Source organism: Tursiops truncatus, chromosome 19 (assembly GCF_011762595.2).
Source record: "Tursiops truncatus isolate mTurTru1 chromosome 19, mTurTru1.mat.Y, whole genome shotgun sequence".
Taxonomy (NCBI): domain Eukaryota; kingdom Metazoa; phylum Chordata; class Mammalia; order Artiodactyla; family Delphinidae; genus Tursiops; species Tursiops truncatus.
This window is the reverse complement of record NC_047052.1, coordinates 43,259,566-43,285,061: the sequence shown is the minus strand read 5'-3', so window position 1 is coordinate 43,285,061 and position 25,496 is coordinate 43,259,566. Positions and strand designations below refer to the sequence as shown.

The following is a 25,496-nucleotide window of genomic DNA, read 5'->3' as shown; positions in this document are numbered from 1 at the left end:
CAGTCCAGTGGTTAAGACTCTGTGCTCCCAATGCAGGAGGCATGGGTTCAATCCCTGGTTGGGGAATAAAAATCCCATATGCCACATGGCACGGCCAAAAAAAAAGTGTATTAACCCCAGGATCTAGCAATGCCAGTCCTCGGCCTGAGGCCGAGGAGTGGTCAGCACAGCCTCATTCACAACAGTGTAAAGTTAGAAAACACACAAGTGCCCACCCAGAGCAAAATCACTGGTTATGCTTCTGGTTAAAAGAGGGAGGCCTCTGTTTTGTATTCACCAACCTACAGGTCAGTAAGATAGTTTTGAGAAGAAAAAGATACAGAATGATATCTGCAGTATAATACGATTTGTGGACACAGATGTTTCCTATGGATATCCACATGTGTATATTAATGTTCAGGAAAAGGCCTATAAGGGTTCACACCAAACTCATCAAAGTGGCCACCTGGGAGAGGACGCTGGATTGGATGTGTGGGTGGTGACAAAGAGAATGAGCTTACTCTCTATTTGATTGTTTCCCAAGGCTGAATCCTCACACTGCTGTTGCCTACTAGTCAGCCATCCAGTTGGCCCCTGCCTGTTTCCTCCTTCTTGGCAGCCCACTACCCTCGCTAAGAGCACCCAGTGCTGGTCACTGTTCCCAGCCTCTCTCACAGCTGGAGCAATCATGGCCAATGGGACCTGTGAGAAGCCTGCAGGGGCTTCTGGGAAAGAGTTTCCTCTGTACAGGAGATTCCAGGAGGGAATGTCCTCTTTCAACCATGTCTCTGAGGACACAGTGGGGGAAGGGGAAGCTGGGACAAAGTGAGAGAGTAAAACTGACCTATATAAGCTACCAAATGTAAAATGGAAGGCTAGTGGGAAGCTGCTGCGTAGCACAGGGAGATCAGCTCAGTGCTTTGTGACCACCTAGAGGGGTGGGATAGGGAGGGTGGGAGGGAGGGAGGCTCAAGAGGGAGGGGATATGGGGATATATGTATACATATAGCTGATTCACTTTGTTGTACAGCAGAAACTAACACAACACTGTAAAGCAATTATACTCCAATAAAGACGTGAAAAAAAAATGTCTCTGATGCCTAGAACTTAAGCAGCCATCTTGTAACATGGGTCTAAGCCAAGGCAATATGCAGAGGGGCAGAAATTTATAGAGCGCCTGGCCTCTCATAAAGTCGCTTAGCTACTACTCTCCCTTCTGCCTGAACAAGAGAATCTGGTCTGTCCTCTGGTGAACATCACCCTGTTTTACCCCTGGGACACCCCCTTACACCCACCCCTCGCCTTTGGTCAGGTGGTTCAAGTGGAGCTGACTAAAGCCTCCTACCCTCAGGGATGACCACATAACTCAGGCCTGGCCAATCACAGTGACTCAGAAATGGGCAGGTGACTCACAGCAGGAACATGAGTCATGAACACAGGACTTTGAGCTATTAGGAAAGAAGTGCTCTCTTTTCTAGAATGTTATAACCTTGAGCTGCTGGGGATACTTTGCCCCTTGTACAGGGAGATTCTGCCTGAGAGCAAAGTCAACATGGAGAAAAGCAGAGCCAGGAGACAGAGATACATCTATTTCTTTAACATCACCTGACTACCTGGATCCAGCCATGCCTGAACCAATACTCTCAAATTTTCATTTACAAGAACCAATAAATTCTCTTTCCAAATTAAGCCAGTGAGAGAGTCTAGGTGCTATTACCCTGAAAAAGTCCTGACTGATATGATTACTGAGCTTCAATATGTGCTAGGCTGTGAAAACAGAGTAGTGGCCAAAACCCAGCAACGATCCCTACACTGAGAGGTCAAAATAGGGCCCCTTTCCTAACCTGGATCCAAACTCTCTTTTGATGGTGTCTTTAGTAACTCTTCAGGTTCACATTCTTCCTCCAGCTTATCCTCCGTCTGCTCTCCAGGGCTTAGGGAGCAAATCTCGTTGGGCATGGATGCATATGTCTCCTGCCTGAAGCCAGGAAAAAGGACAGCAAGGAGAGAAACATAGGTAAATGGGGTGGTAGAGGGGACCTGCCTAGGGCTGGGCCCTGTGCTGGGGTCCATGTGAACATACTCTTGGCTTCTGGTCAAGATGGTGCTGGAAGGTCTCACCTGCCACACCCCCTCTGCTAGAAACATACTGCCACAAAAAATGAGACGTAACAAAGGCTGGGCTCAAGAAATACGACAAACTCTTCAAGGGCCACAGCAATGGAACAAAAAGCAAAGCAGATGATAGTAGGGCATGAGTCCTGAGCTGCTGGCTTCTGTTCTAGGAAGTGGGGTTAGCAATGAGGTTTTAGCTCCACAAGCCAAAGAGCTGCCCACTCTCTTGGTGCCTAGATCTGCATTACCTCAAGATCACTGCAAAATAGATGGCCCATGTCAGGCCTGGTCCCCGTGGGGAAGCAATGCAAAGCCTCAAGACACAGAGAGAGAGATAGGGACAGCTCTGGAGGCGGAAGAGAAGAAAATTCAAAACCTCCCACTCCAACTGAAACTTCCAAACCAAAATCCCAAATCAAAAACCAGAACAGGAATTCACTCCAAATAAAACTGGTCTTGCAACATAAAGACTTAAGAAATATGTTTAGGAAACTCAAAGATATAAGTGAAGGAATAACTTACATTAAAAGATTAAGAAGGGCTTCCCTGGTGGCGCAGTGGTTGAGAATCTGCCTGCTAATGCAGGGGACACGGGTTCGAGCCCTGGTCTGGGAGGATCCCACATGCCGCGGAGCAACTAGGCCCGTGAGCCACAACTACTGAGCCTGCGTGTCTGGAGCCTGTGCTCCACAACAAGAGAGGCTGCGATAGTGAGAGGCCCGCGCACTGCGATGAAGAGTGGCTCCCGCATGCCACACTAGAGAAAGCCCTTGCACAGAAACGAAGACCCAACACAGCAAAAATAAATACATTAATTAATAAACTCCTACCCCCAACATCTTAAAAAAAAAAAAAAGATTAAGATAGGACTTCCCTGGTGGCACAGCGTTTAAGAATCTGCCTGCCAATGCTGGGGACATGGGTTCAAGCCCTGGTTCGGGAAGATCCCTCATACCGCAGAGCAACTAAGCCCGTGTGCCACAACTACTGAAGCCCGCACATCGAGAGCCCATGCTGTGCAACGAGAAGCCACCGCAGTGAGAAGCCCGCGCACTGCAACGATGAGTAGCCCCAGCTCGTCGCAACTAGAGAAAGCCCGTGTGCGGCAATGAAGACCCAACGCAGCCAAAGATTAAAAACAAACAAACAAAAAAACCTTAAAAAAAAAAGATTAAGAAGACATCTCTGCTCCACTGGACCCTTCTCTGATCTCCTCCCTCCCCACCACGGGCTGGGTGGGCTGGGTCTGGGGCCTCCTCTGGTCCCCACAGCCCCCTGGGGCTTCCCACCAGAGTGCTCATGGGCTCTCCAAGCACTTTTGCTTTTACACTTCAAAACCCTTCTCATATGCATTATTGTAACTTCCTATTCAAAGTACATCTCCCCTTCTAGGCCCCGAGGGCACAAAGGGCAGGGCCGGGGGCTGTCTGGGCCGTGGTTGCTTCCCTAGCCTCACTCCTCACGGGGCCCAGGGCAGGAAGACATCCCTCTGGTGAATGGACAGGTGGCTGCCAGGACCTGGGGTGGCTGCTCCAGTTCCTGCCCTTCGTGTTCTCCTGCTGCTGCTCACGGTGGTCAATCTCCAGCAAGTGCTGCTTCATGCAGCTGGTGATCTCCGGGCCCAAGTGCCAGATGAACACGCAGCTGCAGAGGCCAAGGAGGGATGTGGAAGAGGGAGGAACAGTGAATATGGAAGCCATCTGACCCCAGAGCCACCTGGTTCACCACTGACAAGACCTTATTTCCTGGCCCGGAAAACAACCCTCATCAGCTTAGCACAGGGCTCTGGACCAAGTCAGGTCTACACCCTGGGAGGGGTCCAGGGCATCCCAGCAAACCAAGGCTGCTCTGAAGACCCTGAGACCCAAGGAAGGGGGCTGTGAGGAAGGAGTGTAGTATTGATAAACTGAAGAGAGTGTCAAAAGGGACTTCCTTGGATACCAACCATGTGCTAAGGAACTTATATCATCTCATTTGACTCTCACCATACGATTTTCAAGGTAGATGGGGTCATCTCTCTTTTACAAAGTCAGAGAGGGGAAATATAAGTGGCAGAGCTAGGATTTGAACTCAGGGCTGGGCACACACTATCGGAGGAGAGTAAGCTGGCATGCTGAGAGAGCTCTCTGCACAGGCAGGCTGTGGGCATGGGGTTCCGGTGTCTGAGCCCTTGCTCTCCCAGCAGGATAGGTCCCACCCACTCCCAGAGGGAGGTCCAGCTGGGGCAGCCTCCAGGCCTTTCCCACCTGTCTCCGGATACTGTGATCAAGTGACGACAATCGTAGGTGAACTTCATGCCGGTGACGATTTCTGCAAGCAGAGCAGAGAAGCCGTGCTGGCCTTCTGAGCCAGAAGGCTGGGCTGGGGTAGGTGGGGAGGTGTCCCAAGCAAGGAGGCAAACCCACCTGAATGGCCAAACATCTTGGCAACGCACTCCCCGGAGTAAAAATCAATCACCGAGATGCTTTTGTCAGAGCAGCTTGTGGCCAGGAAGGTGCCTGAGGGGTCCACATGGACCTGCCGAGAAGAGGACCCACGTGACACTTGGGCTGCCTCCTTCTGGAATAGGCCTGGGTCTCAACACACAACCCCACTAACTGAGGAACGCCTTGTGCTGGGCGCTTGGCACATGGACTCAGGTAACCCTCACGACACACACCATGGTAGGCAGAAGCTCCTGCTCCCATTTCACAGGTGAAGAAATTACCAACCACAACAATGGTACTAATGGCAGCCAGGCCCTGTGCTAAGAGCTGTACGTGTGTGAACTTATTTCCCCCACAGAACCCTGTGATAGAGGCAATTTTTATTTGCATTTTACACATGATGAAACAGGTTCGAGAGGAGATGACATTTGCCCAAGGTCACAGTCAGCCCGAGGCAGAGCTGTAAGAGGGTCTGACCCTGGAGCCTGAGCTCATAACTCCCCTAGTCCAGAGGCTCTTGAGAAGGTCCCCACCTCATCCTGGATAACATAGACAGGGGCAAGCCTGGAGAGGCCTCTCTGATTCCTCCCACCACACTCTATTGCCACTCACAATGGAAGCCACTTAAATGTCCCCACGTGGGGAAGGATTCAGTAAATAAAGGTAGAGCAGTCAGGGCCAGCCCTGGCTCCCAAGCACCCTTGGGCAGCCAGGCCTGAGTAGATGCTGGCTGGCATGTGATCCTTTCATCCCTCTGATCAGGTGCCAAGGAGGACCCAGGTCTCCGGAGGCCCAGCAGGGCAGGAGACAGACAGGGGGGCCTTGTGTGTGGGTGTCTGTGTACGGTTTTCACCCGGGGCCCCAGCTCCTCACCTTCAGCAGGGACCCTTCATCACCCTGGGAGCCCTTGTAGCACTTCTTCTGCTTCCCGTTCATGGTGTTGTAGACTCTGGGAAGGAGAGAGCAGAAGTGGCTAACATGGCCCTGCCCACCGCCCTCTCTTGCTCCCTTGTTCCAACCTTACCTGCTGCCCTCCTCTCCCCTGGAAGCCCCCAGTACCTCCTATCCCCCACCCGATGCCTGGACTGAAACCCCGTATCAGGGAATGAGACCCTATCTTGGGCTGAGGTCACAGAGGTTACGTCTTGGGGTGTCCACTGAGCTAACATCCATCTCCCTGCCACACAGCGAGCTGAGTGCCTGGCACCCAACTTGAGTGAGCAAATGAAGGAGACGGAGAACCTCTCTGCACATGCTTATTCCCCCACATCCTTCCCAGTTTAAGCTCAGACGTCCCTTCCAGCGACCCCAGGTAGGGTCGGATGTCCTCCCAGGGCCCCCCAAAGCCCCTGGGCTCTCTGCATCCCAGCCCTGACCACTCTGTGCTGTCACTGTCTGGTCAGTCTGTCTTCTCCTCCACTGCACTGTGAGCTCCACGAAGGCAGGGCCTGTGACTCCCCCACTGTCCCTCCCAGACAGGAGCTCAGGGAACGAGGATGATTAGTTTATGAGCCACATCAGCAGCTCTCAGTTGCCCCACACAGGCTCCTGAGATCTAGGAGAACCCTCTGTTTGACCTGGAGACTAGGCCTGGGTGAACCCAGCTCCTAAGAAACACCCACTGGGTCCCACCACTCCACCCAGCTTCTCAGGGACCAGGTGAGCAGGGGGAGGAAAGCAGAGCGCTCATGAGAAGACAGACCCAACCAGGCCCCACTTAGTCTGGCTGACTAAGAGTGCAGGGCAGTTAGTTCCTCACCTTACGTTGCGGTCCTGGCAGGCCACAGCCACGTACTTCTGGGTAATGTCAATGTCCATGTCATACAAGGTGGTCTTCTCTGCCACGTGGTGGGTACGGACAAAGTGTAGTCCATCTGAGGCCTGGCAGGGCAGGCAGGGCCTTCAGAGGATACCCCTGACAAGCCCCCTACCCAGCTCCCAAGGAGGCTGCCCCACTCTACCTGCTGGGCACTGCGGAAGTAGATGCTCTTGTCTGCCCCACAGCTGATCATCTGGATGTCCTTGTGGCCTGGAGGAGGAAGCAGTGCCTTAGGCAGGGCTGGGCCACTGCTGGGCCCAACTGGGGCTGGGGATCCTAGCTAGGGAACTCTACTATAAGGGCACTCCGCTGGGGGTCAGAGAGGGTTTCCCGGAGGAGGTGAGGTGAGTGCTGGGTGCCAGTAGGACTCTATAAACTGTGAGCTCTGTGTGTGGGGGGGGACAGATGGTGCAGTGGGCAAGGCAGGAATCTGCAGAGCAAGAGCAGACAGGGAAACAGAAGCCAGGGACACAGCAGGGGCACCATGTTTAATTTGGGATTTGGAGAGGTGACTCTGGCCTCACAATGGAGGCGTCAGTGAAGCAGGGAGCAAGAGGAGACAGGCAGACCACTGGGAGGCTCACACCATCAAGAAGGATCAGAGTATCCACACAGGGGCTTCCCTGGCGGTCCAATGGTTAGGACTCTGCGCTTCCACTGCAGGGGGTACAGGCTCGATCCCGCAAGCCATGCGGTGCAGCCGAAATAAAAAGGAATATCCACACAGACTTCGGGCCAGGTCCTGTGCCACATGCCTCCCCTTCCTGTTACCAGCCACTTGTACAAATGTGAACCCAGGGGCTCAGAGTCACACAGTCCTTGTCCCAGGGTGCAGAGAGTCAAGATGGGGCCAGGGCTGGTCCCAGGCATTCTCTGGTTAAACACTGTGCTCTGAAGCCAGGCTTCCTCTCCGAGCCTCAGCTCCCGTCTGTTCAATAAGCCTGTATCAGCCACTGCCCCGTGGAGTGGTATGAAGCCCTTGGGACAGTGGCTGATACCTGGTAAGCACGATTGATGTTCTTACTTTTATTCTTCTTTCTTTATAGAATAAGAATAATCACAGCACAAATACCTTGCAGAGTTGTGGTGAGGATGAAGAGACAGAACAAATATAAAACATGTACAACCTTGGTACAATAGACACTGCTCCTTCATGACAGGACATTTGAGAGCACCCAGGCCCGACATACAAGTTAAGATGTTACTCGAGCAGAAGTCATTGGTTTATAGAAGGGAACGAGTCCTATGTTGGCGAGGAATCCAGAGAGGGCCTGCAAGTTACCTCTGGTAATGTTTTGCTTCTTAACCTGGGGTGGTGAGTCAAGTATTTAGCAATATTAGGACTAGGACCAATCAGAACAGTTGCTGGCTATAAACAATGGGTGTGTCTAGTTCAGACCTACTGACTATGAACCTTGATGTGGATATTCATTGTATTATTCTGTAAACTATTCACAGATTTTTCTGTTCACTTTTTTGGATATGTTTCATAGAAAAGAATTAAGAGACTGATTCATTCTTTAGCTGGATAGCTTCAGACAGTTTCCGACTGGCTGGTGCCCAGTTTATATGAACCATCAATGTTTTGAGTGTAACGCCCAGTTGAGTCAGCCCAGCCAGAGTAGGGCTCACAGGACTGGTTTTAGGATGTACATCCTCTCAGACCGGCTGGGGCTTTAACAGAGGCCCATGCCTTCAGAAGGTGACCTAAAGGACCGACTCCTGGGCCATCCCCTTGGCCAGTTATCACCTCTCCTGGATCCAGACCATTCATTAAAGGTGAGGTCACTGCTGGCCAAACTGCTAGATTTACCAATCTATTCTAACTACCTCTACCCTATGGAATGGGATGGTCTGAACAGTGTTTTACAGGTGTCTGAGAAGTTTGAGCTGATCAGCTTTTGTCAGGTCCTCATCAAGACATAGCAAACGTGTTAACCTGTTTTTGCCCAGCTCCCGACCACCTGAGTTAGACAGAGACAGGGCAGAAAGTGGGGAAGACCACGGACATTAATACATTCTCAGCCACAAGATTATATGTACAAAACACTTCATAGTCAAGAACTTGGAGTCAGTGGACGTATTCCATGAATGGATTCTTCTTGAATATAGTTTTGAACATGTTCTTGGGTTCTGATCAGTTAAACCCCCACAGGGCCTACTTCCCCTCTTCTTGGAATCCCTTAGGGCCAGGGATCTCTGTACTGGATCTTTCAAGTCTTGGAGGGATCCCTTCAACTGCCTGGTTGAGCGAGGGCTATAAAGAAGGACAACCTTATGCAAAATACCAGGCCTGCACCTACTGGCTGTGTGACTCTGGCTGTAAAGTACAGTAACTGCTGGGGCAGTGCAAGGATCACATCACCCAGCACAGAATTAGTCTCCAGCAATTGTCACCGTCATCTATTTTTCAGCCAAGGTCACCCAAACCCATTCCACCTTGGACTGGCATTCTGATTTCTTTCTGCGGACTAGCACTCACCTAATGTCAGTCCTCCTGGATCAGGGGTGGAGGCAGGTGGAGGCTGGGGGCACACGAGTCACACCCAGCCCAAGAGGATACTCCAAAGCTCTGGCACCAATAACTGTTCTGGAAAGGGCAGGTGCCTCAAGCCAGCACAAGGTAAGTCAGCTACCAATTTCTGCCAAAATTGACAGGAAGAGGGGAAATCTCTTTTCAGCGGCACAGTGACCACTGAGATCCTGCCCACGAGAGAAAGGCACAGCTGACAGAGGGAGAGAGTCCAGGTAACTTTAAAAAATTCAACTTTTGGGGACTTCCCTAGTGGTCCAGTGGTTAAGACTCTGTGCTTCCACTGCAGGGGGCACGGGCTCAATCCTTGGTCCGGGAACTAAGATCCTGCATGCCACGTGGAGCAGCCAAAATAAATGATACTCCAAAAGCATTAAAAAAAATTAGTCTAAAAAAGTTTTTTTTAATAAGTAAATAAATAAAAATGCAATCTTTGGATCCAGCTGTGCCTGAATCCAGAGCTTGCCTCTCCCTTTTCTCTCTAAGCTAAAGGTGGCTTTCGCTGTTACGTGCAGTCAAAGGAGCCCATCTAATGAGGCACAGGACGCAGAAGGAAAGGGCTCACCAGCAAACTTGATGGCTGTGATGGAGGAGGAATGGTCATCCAGGGTCTGCTCCAGGTTGTAGTTCTTCTCCACGTTCAGCACGTGGATCAGTCGGTCCCGACTGGCTGAGGCCAGCAAGCTCAACCCTGTGGATGGAAAGGGTGCCACTGGGTTTCTGGGAGGCTGCTTGATGGCCTGGTCTCCCAGAGAGCAGTGTGACCGAGCTTTCCTGGCCTTGAAGAAGGAGTTCGGTTTCTTAACTGCAGTCAACTTGCCACAAACCCGGAAAGGGGCCACTCCCCCACTCTGTGCAGTCTTTCCCCAGAGCCCCAAACCCTGGCATTTCACATCCCTTGCCACCAGCTCCTGCAGGATGAATCTTGATGCACACGTGGACACTCCTCCACTTGTGCCCACACCAGACATTCCAGCAGAGCCCAGCATTCCTCCCTACCAAGTCCAGCTACTTGGCAGCCACGTGAGACCCTGCCAACTTCTCAACCTCCCCAAAACACTGCCCCCTCACTCTCTGAGCTCTGGCTACACGAGCCTCATCTAGGCCCTACTGACCACATGCTGCCACCTTTCCTTCAGCCACTGGACCTTCGTGCTGGCCCCCTCAGACAGTGCCTAGCCTGGACACCTGCTATGTCTGAGCCCTAACACATGACCTGAGGTGGAGGGGAGCTCGGGAGAGGTGTACTGAATGAAAAGAAATTTAAAGAAAATTTGGTGGGGCAGAGGGTGTGGGGGAAGGAAGAGCATGGGAAAGAACATTAACATTATCAGGACATAACTCCACCTACATTATATTCCTGCCAAAAATGTATCATCGGAATCAAATCATGAGGAGAACAACAAACCCAAATTGAAGGAAATTCTAAAAAATGACTGATCTATATTCTGCAGAAAGCCAAAGTCATAAAGACAAATTAAATAAGGCTGTGGAAATATTCGAAAACAAAGGTGACAAGAGAGCCACAACAACTGAAGTGTGAACCTGGACTGGAAAAACAAAGGTGCTGTAAAGGACAGCATTGGGACAACTGGCAAAACGTGAATAAGAACCCCAGACAGATGACAGATTTGATAAGATGCACATTTGATAAGTGCACTGTGGTCATGTAAATAGACGTCCCCATTCCTAGGAAATGCTCACAGAAGCATTTAAGGGTGAAAGCGCAGCATGCCTGCAACTTACTCTCAAGTAGTTCAGCAAATAATAATAATAATAATATACACGCTTTAATAATAATAATGCACATGCTATTATTTTATTACAAGTGTATTAAAAGTGCGCAAATACATAGAAATGGAAAGAGGGGAAGCAGATAATTCTGTCACAGGTCAGACAGGATTTAAAAGAAAAAACTTGGGGAGCCTGGGTGAAGAGGCTACAGATATTCATTATAATATTCTTGCAATTTTTCTGTAAGTGTCAAACTTTTTCCAAAGAATATGTTTGACTACTGATCTATCTTTATCTTCTCCAGCAGAGGAGGAGCTCATTCATATATTCACTCATTCAACCTTCACCTCTTTAGCCTGAGCTCTGTTCGGGGCACTGGGGACCAGGGTAAACAAGTCGAGTCTTGCCCTGTCATTTACGGTCCCACCAGACACCAACTACTCCTCCCTGTGGTTCTGCCAGGCAGGCTGCTCCCCTGCCATGGGCTCACCTGTCTCAGGCTTGGAGTACTCCAGGCACAGCACCTCAGCATCATGGGCCTCCACCTTGACCAGCTCGTCCATGAAGTGCAGCTCGTGGATCCTGAGAGATACACACTGCCTGCTGTACCCTGCCTGGCGCCCCCACCCCTCAGCTCCAGGTGCTCTGCCACTACCAGAAAAGGTCAGAGCAGCCAGGTAGGTGACGTGGAGAACACCCTACCCTGGCCAAGTAGTCTACAGGTGCCCAACCAGTTTCTCATCTAAAAACCTGCCAAGCCTGCGAGAACCTCAGCGGGCACCCCGCCCCTTCTGGTTCCATGGGTAACACCTAGGATGGTCTTCTGGGGGAACAAAGGTTAGGATAGGGATATATCAGAGGTGATTCCTGGGGCTGGGGCAGGGGTCAGAGGTCATACTCAAGGATAGGACCCATGGGTGGGAACATTTGATTCTAATCTCTCATTCTTTTTTTTTTCTTTTTTCTGGTTGCACTCTGTGGCTTGTAGGATCTTAGTTCCCTGACCAGGAATTGAACCCAGGCCCTCAGCAGTGAAAGCGTGGAGTTCCTAACCACTGGACCCCCAGGGAACTCCCTCTCATTCTTAAAAAGTCTCAGATCCAGACTTTCCTCACATTCTTGCCAAATGAAATCAGACAACAGGTCATCCAGGACTGAAATAAGAAACAATAATTCCAGCTTCTCCACTCTCTACCCGTGTGACCTTAGCCAAGCCACTTGGCCTCTCTTTCCTCAGGGAACCCATCTGAAAGTGGAGTGAATAACAGCACCTACGCCAGAGGGTCGGTGAGAGGATTAAATCAGTCAATACCCATGGTACTCAGGCCAGCGGCCAGCCTGGGGGAAGATCGCTATGCCCACGTTACCTCTCCTCACTGTTTTCACCATTCACAGCCAAGTGCTGTCAACGGGAGCAGCCCCCTGACACGTTCAGTTTGCCTCATGCAGTGATTGACATCACAACAGTTGCCAACATTTAAAAACCATGGAACTTCACAGAAAAAGTCTGCACTTTATGTTCTTCTTAGACAATGGGAAGATCTGACAACTTGGAGGCTATACTACTGGTGCTGTGTGGTGGCTGCCCCGTTATGCGGCACATGCTCTCCAGTGCCCCAGTCCCTCCCATTCTGCAACAGCTCCACTACCCAGGGGGTCATAGCTGACATTCGCCACCTTAAACCTGATCCCTGTGACAGGACTCATATTCTGTCAGCACCTATTGGGCCTGTCACATCTTGAAAAACCTCTGCAGGGTGGTAAGCAGCCCGAGCCCTCAGATGTCCCATCCTCTGGTCCCTCTCTCAGGGCCACCAGAAATGCCAAGCTCCAGCTGGCATCTTCTCTGATGGTTCAGCAGTGGTACCATGTGGCTGAGAAGGTGTCACCATGCCCGAGAGTCATGCAAGTTTGCCTGTCCACCCTGCAGGCAGAGTTCACATGGCCCAGCTGCTGAGGCCCCAGTAGCTACCCTGATCTACCCTGAGCTAGCCCTTCTGGAAGCCCCTTCTCAGCTTATGTTCCCAGGGGTGGCTGGCTACCAGATTGCTACTCACAGTCCCTCATTCCCAACAGGCAGCTGGAGGTGCCAAGGCCAGGGCTCCTCCCCACTGCCCTTAGTACCTGAGCCCAAGCTGGGAGATGTACACTAGACAACGCCAGGGCCCACTTGCCTCAGATTTCCACTTCGGTCGCCTGAAGCCAAGTGTTGGCCATCAGGACTGACCTGCATGACTCGTACCCCAGCTTTCATGTCCACAGGCATCCCATTCTCACTCCCCCGGTCTGGGAAGTGTGACATGTTCTGCAGGTGCTGGATGTCATTCTCCACATACACAACCTTCAGCAGGGTCTGCAAGCGGGAAAGGACTTAGGTCAGTGCTATGAGAAGCTCTGGAGCACCTCTGCAATTTTTTCTCCTGATAGTCTCCCATTCTTCATTAGTAACAGAATTCCAATTTTGACCTGGGAGCTTCACCACTCAGAATAATAACTATGTTTCCCAGACTCCCTTGCATCTAAATGAAGCTGTGTCAATAAATTCTGGTCAATGAGGTGTAAAGCAAGTGAAAACTCTTCTGCTTCTTTCCCACTATCCTGCTGCCTGGAACTTGGATGTGATGACTGGAGCACCAGCAGCCATCCTGGACCACGATGACAAGGGCTCCTTCAAAATGGGCAGAGTGGAGAGCTGGACAGCTCTTGGGTCTCTAAGGGCTTCCTACAGCTGCCAAAACAGCCTGGACTAGTTACCTCTAGACTATTTTTACAAGTCAGAAAATCAAACTTTTACCTCGCTTCGGGTTTTTCTATTGTGTGCAACCAAATATAACATGGTTATCACAGATGCAGAAGAGAAGATGGTAGTATGGCAGGGGGACGTGGGGCGCTGGTGAGGGGAGTCGTAAGGAGCATTTGCTATACACACCCTGCATTAAGAGCTTTTTTTGTTCCAGCCACACTAACCTCTTTTGGGTTTTCCAACTCATCAAGCTCTTTGCAGCCATAAGGCCTTTGTCCCTTGGTGTAGAACACTCTCTCCTCCCCTCTTTACTCCTCCCAATCCTCCATATCTCAGTTCAGTTATCTCCTCCTCCAGGAGGCTGCCCCTAATGCCACAGATAAAATCAGATGACTGACTTTAGATATATCTTACTCATACCTTACAACTTTCTTTCATGGTGCTTATTATGCTTGTGATTATATCATAATTTGTGCAGTTATTGGCTGGCTGCCTCCCCCTACTAGACTGTAGGTGTCACGGGGCCAGGAGAAGGGTCTGCCTTAGTCACTGATGTGTCCCCAGCATGCAGCACAGCACCTAGCACTGACCTTAATAACTATCTGTAGAATCAGTGAATGCATGATTCAGGCCTCAGCTCCTCAGAGAAGCTCCTTCACTGACCTAGCAACACCAACCATTTCTTCAGTAAAGTGTTTCTCCCCAGCCTCTCATCATGGCTCTCTTTGGGATCCTGCCAGCACCTCCACCTCAGGCTTCACTGCGTGGCAGCTAGCTAGACAGGAGACACCCCTGCCTGGTTTGGCCCATCAGGTGCTCTCCCAGGGAGTTTTAACTCAAGACTTGGGCAGCAATTTCTTCTTTGTTGAGTATGTCGGGTTGCCTGGAGTGGCTGTGTCCACACACACTGAGACAGCAGGAGCTGAGTGGTAAAGAAAAGCAGAGAGGACCACAACCAAGACCCGACACAGCCAAAAATAAAATAAATAAATAAATAAATATATATATATATATTTTAAAAAAAGCAGACAGGAAAGACCATGTCACCTAGAAAGAAAGAGAGGGAGAGAGAGAGAAATGAGATAGGAGACAGAGAGTGACCAGCCTTGGTTCCTGGTTCCTGTCCCTAGTGAAGCTTAACACTGAGGTTCCATAAAACTCCCTCCTACCCCCCTATCCTAGATTCAAGTAGGCCTTTGTTCCTCCTAAAAGATGGTTCACAATGAAGCCCCTTACATTACTGAAGATGTTCTTCTGCCAGTGAGAGTCAGGGCTGCCGTCCATGTTCCAGAAGCGGATGGTATTGTCTGAGGAACAAGTCAGAAAAGATCCTGATGGCAGACAAGCTCTCTGATCTTCAAACTCAGGATACACCTACAGTCCCCAGAGAACAAGGCAAAGGAGATTCATTACAAGCACTTCAATGCCAGCACTATGATATACTATTGCATGGTGAAATAAAAGTACGTTGCAGATAAACAGCCTTAGTGTAACGCCTTGCAAGAAAAAAAAGACACAAAATGCTACCATATATTACCATGCCCCATCTTCAGTCCAGTCCATAAAACATCCCCACAAATCAATTTCTAAGGAAAATGGGTAGTGCAAATCACTAAGCACAAAAGGAAACAAGGTACCACGAGCAAGAAGCAGCAGAAACAACAGAGTCTAGCTTCAAATACTGGAATTATCTAACAGACTCTAAAATAACTATGTTTACTATGTTTAAAGAAATAAAAGAACTTTGACAAGATTAAAAGTATGAGTAGCCAACCAGAAACTATAAAGAACAACCAAGCAGAGCTGAAAAGGAACAAAATAGAACTACTCCTAGAAATGAAAAATAAAACATATTAAAAACCAAAGATTTGACACAGTTGAAAAGAAAATTAACTGAATTGAAAGATAGAACTAAAGACGTTATTCAGAATGCAACTCAGAGAGACAAAGAGATAACATATAAAGAAATTTCAAAATATGGAAGCCTGGATTCTGAGATGATGATGACAGCAGCATCACAGATTTTTAATTCAGAATTCCCACGTGAAAAAGAGAAACCTGAAAGCAAAACCAAAACCCCATGGACAATATTTATAACAAAAGTAGGTGAACAATATATTCTCATAACTCCCCCAAATACAAGCAGGTAGGAACAAACTACCTCCAGTCATAAGACCTACATGTTCTCAACATGTATATGGGAGAAAGCAGAGAGGAGCAATGAGGTATTCTAACCTCAAAGTAGCCAGCAGGTATTCACTGGAAAGCACAACTGGCCAAACTGAACAGTAGTTGAACTTGGCAGGGTGGGGGTGGGGGGTCATCCACTCCAATAGTGGTTGAGTGCTGGGCTCAGCAGTAAGGCCTGAAGGGGCTGGAGAAATCAAGGCCTGGTGAGCTCTCAAAACTAACCTACCAGGGCTCCTTTCAGGACAAAGGCCTATACTGAGGAGAAACTGCTGGGAATGGAAACAAAATTGATCAGGATAGGGACAAGAGAGACAAAGTAGAGAAGTACAGATAAAAGTAAGGACATAACAGGGCTTCCCTGGTAGCGCAGTGGTTGAGAGTCCACCTGCCGATGCAGGGGACATGGGTTCGTGCCCCGGTCCGGGAAGATCCCACATGCCGCGGAGTGGCTGGGCCCATGAGCCATGGCCGCTGAGCCTGCGCGTCCGGAGCCTGTGCTCCGCAACAGGAGAGGCCACAGCAGTGAGAGGCCCGTGTACCGCCAAAAAAAAAAAAAAAAAAAATCCAACTATATATTGCCCACAAGAGATTCACTTTACATCCAAATATACATACAGGTTGAAAGTGAAGGTATGGAAAGATATTCCATACAAATAGTAACCAAAAGGGAGCTTTGCATGTCTACAGTAATGCCAGACAAAATAGACTTTAAGTAAAAAATTATTACAAGTGACAAAAAAGGGTCAATTATAAAGAAGATATAACAAATACAAACATACAACTAACATAGAGACCCAAAATATATGAAGAAAAAGTTGACAGAATTGAAGGAGGAAATATACAGTTCTACATAATAGTTGGGGACTTCAATATTCCATTTTCAATAAAAGATAGATCTAGGGGACTTCCCTGGTGGTCCAGGGGTTAAGAATCCACCTTCCAATGCAGGGGACGTGGGTTCGATCCCTGGTCGGGGAACTAAGATCCCACATGCCATGGGGCAACTAAGCCTGTGTGCTCTAGAGCCTGTGCACCACAACTAGAGAGCCCACACGCCACAACTAGAGAGCCCATGTATCGCAACTACTGAGCCCACGTGCCACACCTATAGAGCCCACATGCTACAACTACTAAGCCCGTGCACCACAAGAGAGAAGCCCGTGTGCCACAACAAAGAGTCCACACGCTTCAACGCAAGATCCCACGTGCCGCAACTAGGACCCCACACAGCCAAATAATAAATAAATAAATAAATAAAATGAATGACTGCTTCAGCTTAAAAAAAAAAAGATAGATCTAGAGAGATAAAGAACATCCAGTAACAGCAGAACACATTTTTCTCAAATGAACATAGAACATTCTCCAGAATAGACCACATATAGGCCACAACATAAGTCTCAATAAACTTAAAAGGCTTTAATCATATAAACAATCTTCTCCAACCACAGTGGAATGAAATTACAAATGAATAACAGAGGAAATATGGAGAATTAACAAATATGTGGATATTAACACAACCTTACATAACCAATGGGTCAAAGTAGAAATCAAAAAAGAAATTAGAAAATACTTTGAGACCAATAAAAATGAAAATACAGTATACCAAAGCTTATGGGATGCAGCAAAAGCAATGCTCAGAGGGAAATTTACAGTTGTACATGCCTACAAAAAAAGAAGATCTCAAATCAATTAACTTCTCACCTTAAGGAACTAGGAAAAGAAGAGAAAACTAAACCAAAAGCTAGCAGAAGAAAGGAAAATATAAAGATTACAACGGACGTAAACAGTCTTTTTTGCAGAAATGGAAAAGCTGATCCTAAAATTCATATAGAATTGCAAAGGATCCCCAAATAGTCAAACCAAATCACTACAAAACTATAGTAATCAAAGCAATGTGGTACTGGCATAAACATAGACATATATCAGTAGAATAAAATTGAGAATCCAAAACTAAACCCATACATCTATGGCCAGTTGATTTTCAACAAGTGTGCCAAGATCACCCAAGGAGGAAAGAACACTCTGCTCAACAAGTGGTGCTGGGATTATCCATCCACATGCAAAATAATGAATTTGGACCCTTACTTCACGATATACAAAAATTAACTCAAAAGAGATCAAATACCTAAGTGGAAGAGCTAAAATAATAAAACTCTTAGAAGAAAACATAGGAGTAAATCTTCATGACTAGGAATTTGGCAATTTTTTTTTTTTCTTGCGGTACGTGGGCCTCTCACTGTTGTGGCCTCTCCCGTTGGGGAGCACAGGCTCCAGATGCGCAGGCTCAGTGGCCCTGGCTCACGGGCCTAGCCGCTCCACGGCATGTGGGATCTTCCCGGACCAGGGCACGAACCCGTGTCCCCTGCATTGCCAGGCAGACTCTCAACCACTGCGCCACCAGGGAAGTCTGGCAATGGTTTTTTAGATATGACACCAAAGGCACAAGCAACAAAACAAAAAATAGAGAAATTGGACTTCATCAAAATTAAAAACCTTTGTTCATCAAAGGACACTATCAAGAAAGTGAAAAGACGACATAAAGAATGGAAGAAGGGCTTCCCTGGTGGTGCAGTGGTTGAGAATCCACCTGCCAATGCAGGGGACACGGGTTTGAGCCCTGGTCTGGGAGGATTCCACATGCTGTGGAGTGGCTGAGCCTGTGTGCCACAAGTGCTGAAGCCCATGCGCCTGGAGCCCGTGCTCCACAACAGGAGAGGCCATCACAATGAGAGGCCTGTGCACTGCAGCGAAGAGTGGCCCCCGCTTGACGCAACTGGAGAGAGCTGGCACACAGCGAAGAAGACCGAACACAGCCATAAATTAAATAAATAAATAAAACTATAAAACTTCTAAAAAAAAAGAATGGAAGAAAATATTTGCAACTTATATACCTGTTAAGGGTCTAGTATCCAGGATATATAAAGAACTCTTACAACTCAAAAGCAAAAAGACAAACTGCCCAATTAAGAAATAGGGAGGGGGAGGGGATATGGGGATATATGTATACATATTGCTGATTCACTTTGTTATACAGCAGAAACTAACAACACTGTAAAGCAACTATACTCCAATAAAGATGTTAAAAAAAACACCAAAAAAAACAGGCAGGAATTCCCTGGTGGCGCAGTGGTTAAGAATCCGCCTGCCAATGCAGGGGACATGGGTTTAATCCCTGGTCCGGGAAGATCCTACATGCTGTGGAGCAACCTAGCCCATGCGCCACAACTACTTAGCCTGCACTCTAGAGCCCATGAGCCACAACTACTGAGCCCAAGCGCCACAACTACTGAAGACCATGTTCTCTAGGGCCCACATGCCACAACTACTGAGCTCGTGTGCTGCAACTACTGAAGTCCGTGCGCCTAGAGTCCGTGCTCCACAACAAGAGAAGCCACCGCAAAGAGAAGCCCACACATCACAATGAAGAGTAGCCCCCGCCCGCCACAGCTAGAGAAAGCCCGTGCACAGCAGCGAAGACCCAATGCAGCCAAGAATAAATTTTTAAAAATTAATTAATTAAAATAAAAAAAGCAATAGGCAAAAATCTTGAATAGACATTTCTCCAAAGAGGATATACAAATGACCAACAAGCACATGAAAAGAGGCTCAAAATTATTAATCATTAAGGAAATACAAGTCAAAACCACAATACCTTGCAAATACTAAGATAGTTATAATTTTTAAAAAACCAAACAGAAAAATAACCAGTGCTGGCAAGGATGTGGAGAAATTGGAACTCTCATACATTGCTGGTGGGAAAGTAAAATGATGCAGCTGCCATGGAAAAGTCCGGTGGTGGTTCTTCAAAAACTTAAACATAGAATTACCACATGACCAGTAATTCCACTGCTGGGTATACACCCGAAAGAAGTGAAAACAGGTGTTCAAACAAAGCTTTTACACAATAGCACTATTCACAATAGCCACAATGTTATTTTGGCTATTATTAATAGGGAATAAACCAAAAAGTAACAACTCAAATGTCCATGAACTGATAAATGCATAACAAAATGTATTATCCATATGATGGAATAGTATTATTCAACCTTAAAAAGGAATAAAGTACTGAAACATGCTACAACATAGATGAACCTTGAAAACATTGTTAAATGAAAGACATCAGACACGAAGTCCACATATTCTGTGATTTCATTTATATGAAACATTCAGAACAAGCAAACCCATAGCAACAGAAAGCAGATTAACTGTTGCTATGGGCTGGGAAGAGTAGGAATGGAAAGTGATTGCTTAATGGGTACAGAGTTTCCTTTTGGGGTGATGAGAAAGTTCCAGACCTAGACAGTAGTGATGGTTGTACAACACTGTGAATGTCCTAAATAACACTGAATTGTATATTTAAAATGATTTAAGTGGTAAGTTTTATGTTATGTATATTTTGCCATAATATATATGTACACTTATACTCCCCTCAAATAAATGGGGTCAAAAGGGAGAGAATATAGTATATAATGACTATATGATCAGATCATATAGATACAGAATAATTAATCTAAAAATTAGGGGAGAATGGGGAGAACATTTGCAAAAAAAATTGTTTTAACTGTTTTCAGAATTGAATTATCATTCTTAGGCTGTTGTATTATAATGTGGGAACAAGGAAATGATTAACTGGGGATACTCTAATTCCATCATCCCCCTATGTCTTTGAGAACTAGGATTCTGGAAGGATCAATCCAACAGCTATAAGCATCCCCAGCACCCAGACTGTGACTCTGACATACCAGTTCAAAGTGAAAAAACAAAACAAAACAGAAAACAGGGCTTCTTCAAGAAATGGCTGATTCCAGGTTTGGGGCAAGAAATGCACAAGATGAGGCTAGGACACCTTGTCATCCCTTGTCATTAGCAAGGTAGCTAATCAAAGACTACTGGCATCATGTCCAAAGGACTCAGGAGCCAACCTGAAGAGGCTTCCACTGGCCAAAGATGGGACAATTTGAGCTCCAATAATGTTAATAATTGCAGTCAATTAAAATATATCCAATATATTCAAATACGTGAATTAATAATGATATTAAATAAAAACAACTAGTTACCTTTAGAGAACAAGGAACCAATTCATTATCTTGGAAACTGGTAATTAAAGGGAAAGAATCAAGCATTTATCCTGCCTTTCCTATAGGAAGTGTACCACTGGGTGACCAAATGGTAGATGAAGGGAAGTTTCTCTTCATATAAGCAGTCCAACTAATAAAAAGAAATGATAGAATTAGAATATCACCATATTGCAACCCCAATGAATAAAGGGATCTAGGCCTCGAGTGTCAACAGCTGCTAACAATAATCAATCAACTGCACATTTCTTTCGTGTGGTTTTCTAGATCTCTGTTTTATTGAAAAAAAATATGAAGGATAGAAAAAGACAGCAAATTAGAGTAACAGAAAAAGAGAGAATGGGGTAGAGGCAACTCTTAAATCCATATTGGCTGAGAACTTTCCAGAACTGATTAAAAGATCTACCCACAGATATTTCTGTTGAGAATATATATATAAATAATCAGCAGATGCAAAGAAAATGAATTGAAAAAAAAACACATAATCAACTGATAACAAGAGTGAGGGTGAGAGAGCCAGCAAGAGTGGGGGCTGGGGAGGTGATCAAAAAAGACTTTAGCTTGATCTGTAATATCTCACCTTTTTTTAAGGATAATATATTTATATATAAATTTCAAAAGTTATTTAAAAAACATTCTTGTTAAGTGAGAAAAGTGCTATCAACAGAAATGTCAGATCCATGAAAGGAGATGTATTCAAGCAAAGGGCTGAATAATGCCTATTCAAAAGGATAAAGTTATTTCTCACAATCCTGAACTGGGCCACTGAAAACATAATTTCTCTAGAACAAACATTCCTAATAATAAGAAATTTTCAGGAAAAAAAAAAAGCAGACTACAATTCTTTCTCTACCTTATCTTATCTACAAGTCTTATCTGCAAGAAGTATTATACTTAGAACAGCTTCAGAATGAAAAATCCCCACAGATTCATTCTCAGAAAATAAAGGCTTTTTCAACACTTAAATAAAAAAGGCCTTCCCTGGTGGCACAGTGGTTAAGAATCCACCTGCCAATGCAGGGGACACGGGTTCTATCCCTGGTCCGGGAAGATCCCACATGCCATGGCGCAACTAAGCCCATGCGCCACAGCTACTGAGCCCACGCGCCACAACTACTGAAGCCTGCGCGCCTAGAGCCCGTGCTCCACAACAAGAGAAACCACCACAATGAGAAGACCACGCACTGCAACGAAGAGTGGCCCCCACTCGCCGCAACTAGAGAAAGCCCGCGCGCAGCCATGGAGACCCAACACAGCCAATCAATCAATCAATCAATTAAAAAAAAAAGCCGTGAACTACGCAAACGCCCTCGACAGAAAGCTCCCTGGGGTACACACGCTGCTGCTGAAGGACCTTTGCACTTGCCGTACCCACAATGGTGGCGCGCCTCACCCCTGACTTCCTGCAGGTCCCCCACTCGAATGTCACATCTTCAGAGAGGCTTGCCCTGACCACTCTCCTTTCTAGAATAGCACTCTTGAACCCCCCTTCCCCTAGGCGGCTTCGTTTTTCTTCAGAGAAGTATTGTACTTGGCACGTTCCATATTGATATGTTTACAGGTTTACTCTACCACCCGGATGTGAGCTCCAGGAGATCAGGACTTGTGTCAGTTTCCTGCCCAGCTGTGTCCCCAGCACCCAGAACGGCACCTGGCACATAGTAGGGGTCCATGAGTATCTTTTGCATGTATGGCTGAATGGGCTCCCCAAACTCTGCAGAAGCTTCCTCAGCTGAGCCCCAGCTGGGGGCTAAGCAGGGGGAGGGGGAGGGAGAGAGGGGCTCACCTCCACATTCCAGACGTAGGAGCTGTGGAAGAGCTCTGACCACACCTTGCCTACTTTGTTGATGTCTTTGACATCCCAGATGTAGATGCTGTGGTCCTTATACACACAGGACAGCCACTGGTGGATGGGGTCGAAGATCAGCGCCACTGTATCCGGGTAGATGGCTTCTGCCTTCCTGCTGAAAAGGAAGCTGACAAGGCCACGTGAGTCATCAGTGACCATCAATGTCACTGTGAGTAGTAACAGCTGCCTCTGGTGATGCTTGAGCTGCCTCCTGCCTGGCAATGCCATCCCTTATGATCTTTGTGGTGACCCATCTCTCCTACTCCAACTCCACTTCTCACTCCTCCACCTTCTTTCTTTGCTTTGCTTCTAATACAGAGACTGTAAACTGGAAGCTTCTGCCTAGCCCCTAAGAGTGTTTGAATTTTCGACTCCTGTTAACATTTCTCTCCCCTCTTTTCACTCGGCCCAAGCTCCATCCTCTCTCTCTGAGCATAGGATAATGGGCACAAAGATCAGGCCCTCTCTCTCTCAGCCTCACAAACACATGATCAAAATTCCCTGTGTAAGGGGGCTGGTGAGCCGTCCCCTGGCTTGGGGCCTTCCTACCAAGGCTACAGTTGACTGAGCACTTACTGTGTGCCGAGCCGAGAGCTGTAGCTGTGCTGAATTCCCACAGTCTCCATGAGAGGTAGGTACTGTATTTTACAGACGAGGAAACTGAAGCACTCGTTGATACAGTGACCTGCCCAAGGCCACACAGCACACAGCAGAAGGTGGCAGAGCTGGGCGCCCCGGCCACTACAACACACTACTGTCTGTGGGTTGCTCACCCACCTTCTCTTTCCTTTGCGACATCCAGTAAGCCCCTCCACGCGCTCTCTTAGAAAAGGCACACCCAGGAGGTACTGTCCAGCAACCTACGAAGAGGCAGCCCCAGGCACCCCGAACTCTCTGGTTAGGTAGCCCCCCAACCCTCACAAAACAGACTTACTACAAAAGGGAAGATATACCACAGCTCAGCCCCTCCACCCACTCTCAACATGGCAGCCAGAGGAGCTACTACTCAAGGCCTGACCCAGTAACACCAGTGCCTAAGGTCCCAGTGGCTGCCCAGTGACCTCAGAATAGGCTCCAAGCTCCTCTCAGCAGCTTCCATCAATGCTTACACCTGTCTCCTACCACCCTCCCCACAGCACACTGGGCTCCAGCCACACAGCCCCCAGCCGTTCCTGTGACACACGGAGCCCACTGTGCTGTCCCCTTAAGGCCTCTGCATTTGCTGTCAGGACCCAGCTCTCCACACAGCTGGCTTGTTCTCACCAGAGGGCCTCCCCTGGCCACCCAGTCAACAGCCCCACTCCCAGACACTCTCCTTCTTGAGTCCCTGCTTTATTTCACCAAAGCATTTACGACTATCTGAAATGATCTTGTTTATGCACTCATTTATCATCCAGCACCCTCACTAGACTGCAGACTTCACGAGATCCTGCTGCCTCCTTACAGCCTGTATCCTGCTTCCAGCCCAAGGCTGGCCAGTAGGTAGATGGATCTGGAAGCATGGATGGATACCAGAAGACAGACTCTAGGTAGGCCCCTCTCCCTCCCCGTGCCAGGCAGTACCTGGGCTCCAGGCCCTGGGCCACATCCACTCCAAGGTAGTGCGGCTTGGGCAGGTTGGCGAGGTATTGCAGGCTGTGGGCTTGGAATATGCGGACTATCCCATCTGTGCAACCGCAGAAGATGAGCTCCTGGCTGACACAGAGGCAGGAAGACAGCGAGACCTGTGGGGGCAAAGGGGACCCAAGTGGACTTCGTGTTTTGTGTGGCCCAGTTCAGGGATATGGGGGCTGACAGAACAGCCTTGGGCCTCCAGAAAAGCCTTACAGCTTTGGGGTCTAAGAAACCCATTTTTGCAAATGTTAAGATTTTTGAAATCAGGATATAGTGCTCAGTCACTATTGAAGGAAATGGGGGCAGCAGGCAGACAGAGGCACAAACTGGGACAGAGTTATCATTGTTATAGAGGAACTCAGCTGTGTGTGGAAAATATCTCAGCCGATTGTGACTTCAGATACGTTGCTTGCAGTAGCAGCGTTGAATTTTAGGCTTAAATTAAATTTTAGGCTTTATTCCTTATTGCTTAAAAATACCTTCATAGAGATTATACTTTAAAGCAGCACGGAAAAAAGTTATTATATATAGGAAGGACTGTCTCTTCTGCCAGGGCATGCAGATAGAAGGGGCAGGAACTGCCAGACCTCTGGATAGAGCTTAGAGGAGCTTTTCCAAATCTAGAGGGACTAAGTTTATGGGTCATTTAAGACACCTGCTCAGGGGCTAAACATCTATCCATCCAAAGCTTCTGACTTGCTTAAAAGCTGCATGAGTTCTAGCAAGAGGATTCAAGTGAGAGAAATAAATGATGTTTAACCAACTAGGAAAGACAGATAAAGCTCGGAATTCTTCCACACACCTCTTGCCATGCCATTAACCCTAAAGCTGAGCTCCAGAGGGGAGTCATAAGAGCAGGAATAGGACAAGGAGGACAACTGTGATGCTCCTGCTAACAGCCAAACATTCCTTCCTTCCAGGATAGGAAGACAGCTTGGATTCAGACCCTCAGATCCCGAAGAAAAGTGGTTCTGTAATTTATTGATATGTCACCTTTTAGTTTAAAATTTTATGTATTTTATATAGTCTTTAATGATAAAAGTAATATAAAAGTTATTACGTCAATGATACCTTAGATTAAAAAAGAAAAAAAAAGCGGTCCTCCCACCAGCCAAGAGTGCCCAGTGAAGAAAAGTAACGTGAACTGGGTCAAATGGTGATGGAAAAGCAATTGTAACCCTGACCCCCATTATAGGGGAACCAGGCACTGTGCTAAGTGCCTTACATATATTATCTCGCATGACTCCCCTGTCAACTCTGCGAGGTAGGCAGCAGTAATTCCATTTTACAGATAAGAAAACTGAGGCTCAGAGAGGGAAAGTCACTCTCCCAGAGTTGTACAAGCAGAACAGGAAGTCAGACCCAGAGCTGTTGTGACCAACTATCACGCAGGGGGACTGCTGAGTGTCCCTGTAGACA

General features: G+C 47.5%; 1 protein-coding gene across 6 annotated transcripts in view; it reads right to left on the bottom strand.

The window, feature by feature from the left end:
• Positions 1 to 25,496, bottom strand: part of WDR62 (WD repeat domain 62) — a 45,311-nt gene that overhangs the window by 8,695 nt on the left and 11,120 nt on the right. For 5 of the 6 annotated variants that reach the window (XM_033844872.2, XM_033844869.1, XM_033844870.2 and 2 more), the window contains exons 8-20: positions 24,027 to 24,187; positions 22,401 to 22,590; positions 14,586 to 14,723; positions 12,781 to 12,959; positions 11,097 to 11,188; positions 9,438 to 9,563; positions 6,482 to 6,549; positions 6,280 to 6,401; positions 5,394 to 5,469; positions 4,500 to 4,611; positions 4,341 to 4,404; positions 3,613 to 3,738; positions 1,824 to 1,957 (exon numbers count right to left, since the gene is read on the bottom strand). In XM_033844872.2, the coding sequence (XP_033700763.1) occupies positions 1,824 to 1,957; positions 3,613 to 3,738; positions 4,341 to 4,404; positions 4,500 to 4,611; positions 5,394 to 5,469; positions 6,280 to 6,401; positions 6,482 to 6,549; positions 9,438 to 9,563; positions 11,097 to 11,188; positions 12,781 to 12,959; positions 14,586 to 14,723; positions 22,401 to 22,590; positions 24,027 to 24,187 (1,588 nt within the window). The remainder of the gene's footprint in view (positions 1 to 1,823; positions 1,958 to 3,612; positions 3,739 to 4,340; positions 4,405 to 4,499; positions 4,612 to 5,393; positions 5,470 to 6,279; positions 6,402 to 6,481; positions 6,550 to 9,437; positions 9,564 to 11,096; positions 11,189 to 12,780; positions 12,960 to 14,585; positions 14,724 to 22,400; positions 22,591 to 24,026; positions 24,188 to 25,496) is intronic. The other variant, XM_073796452.1, reaches the window with a different exon arrangement.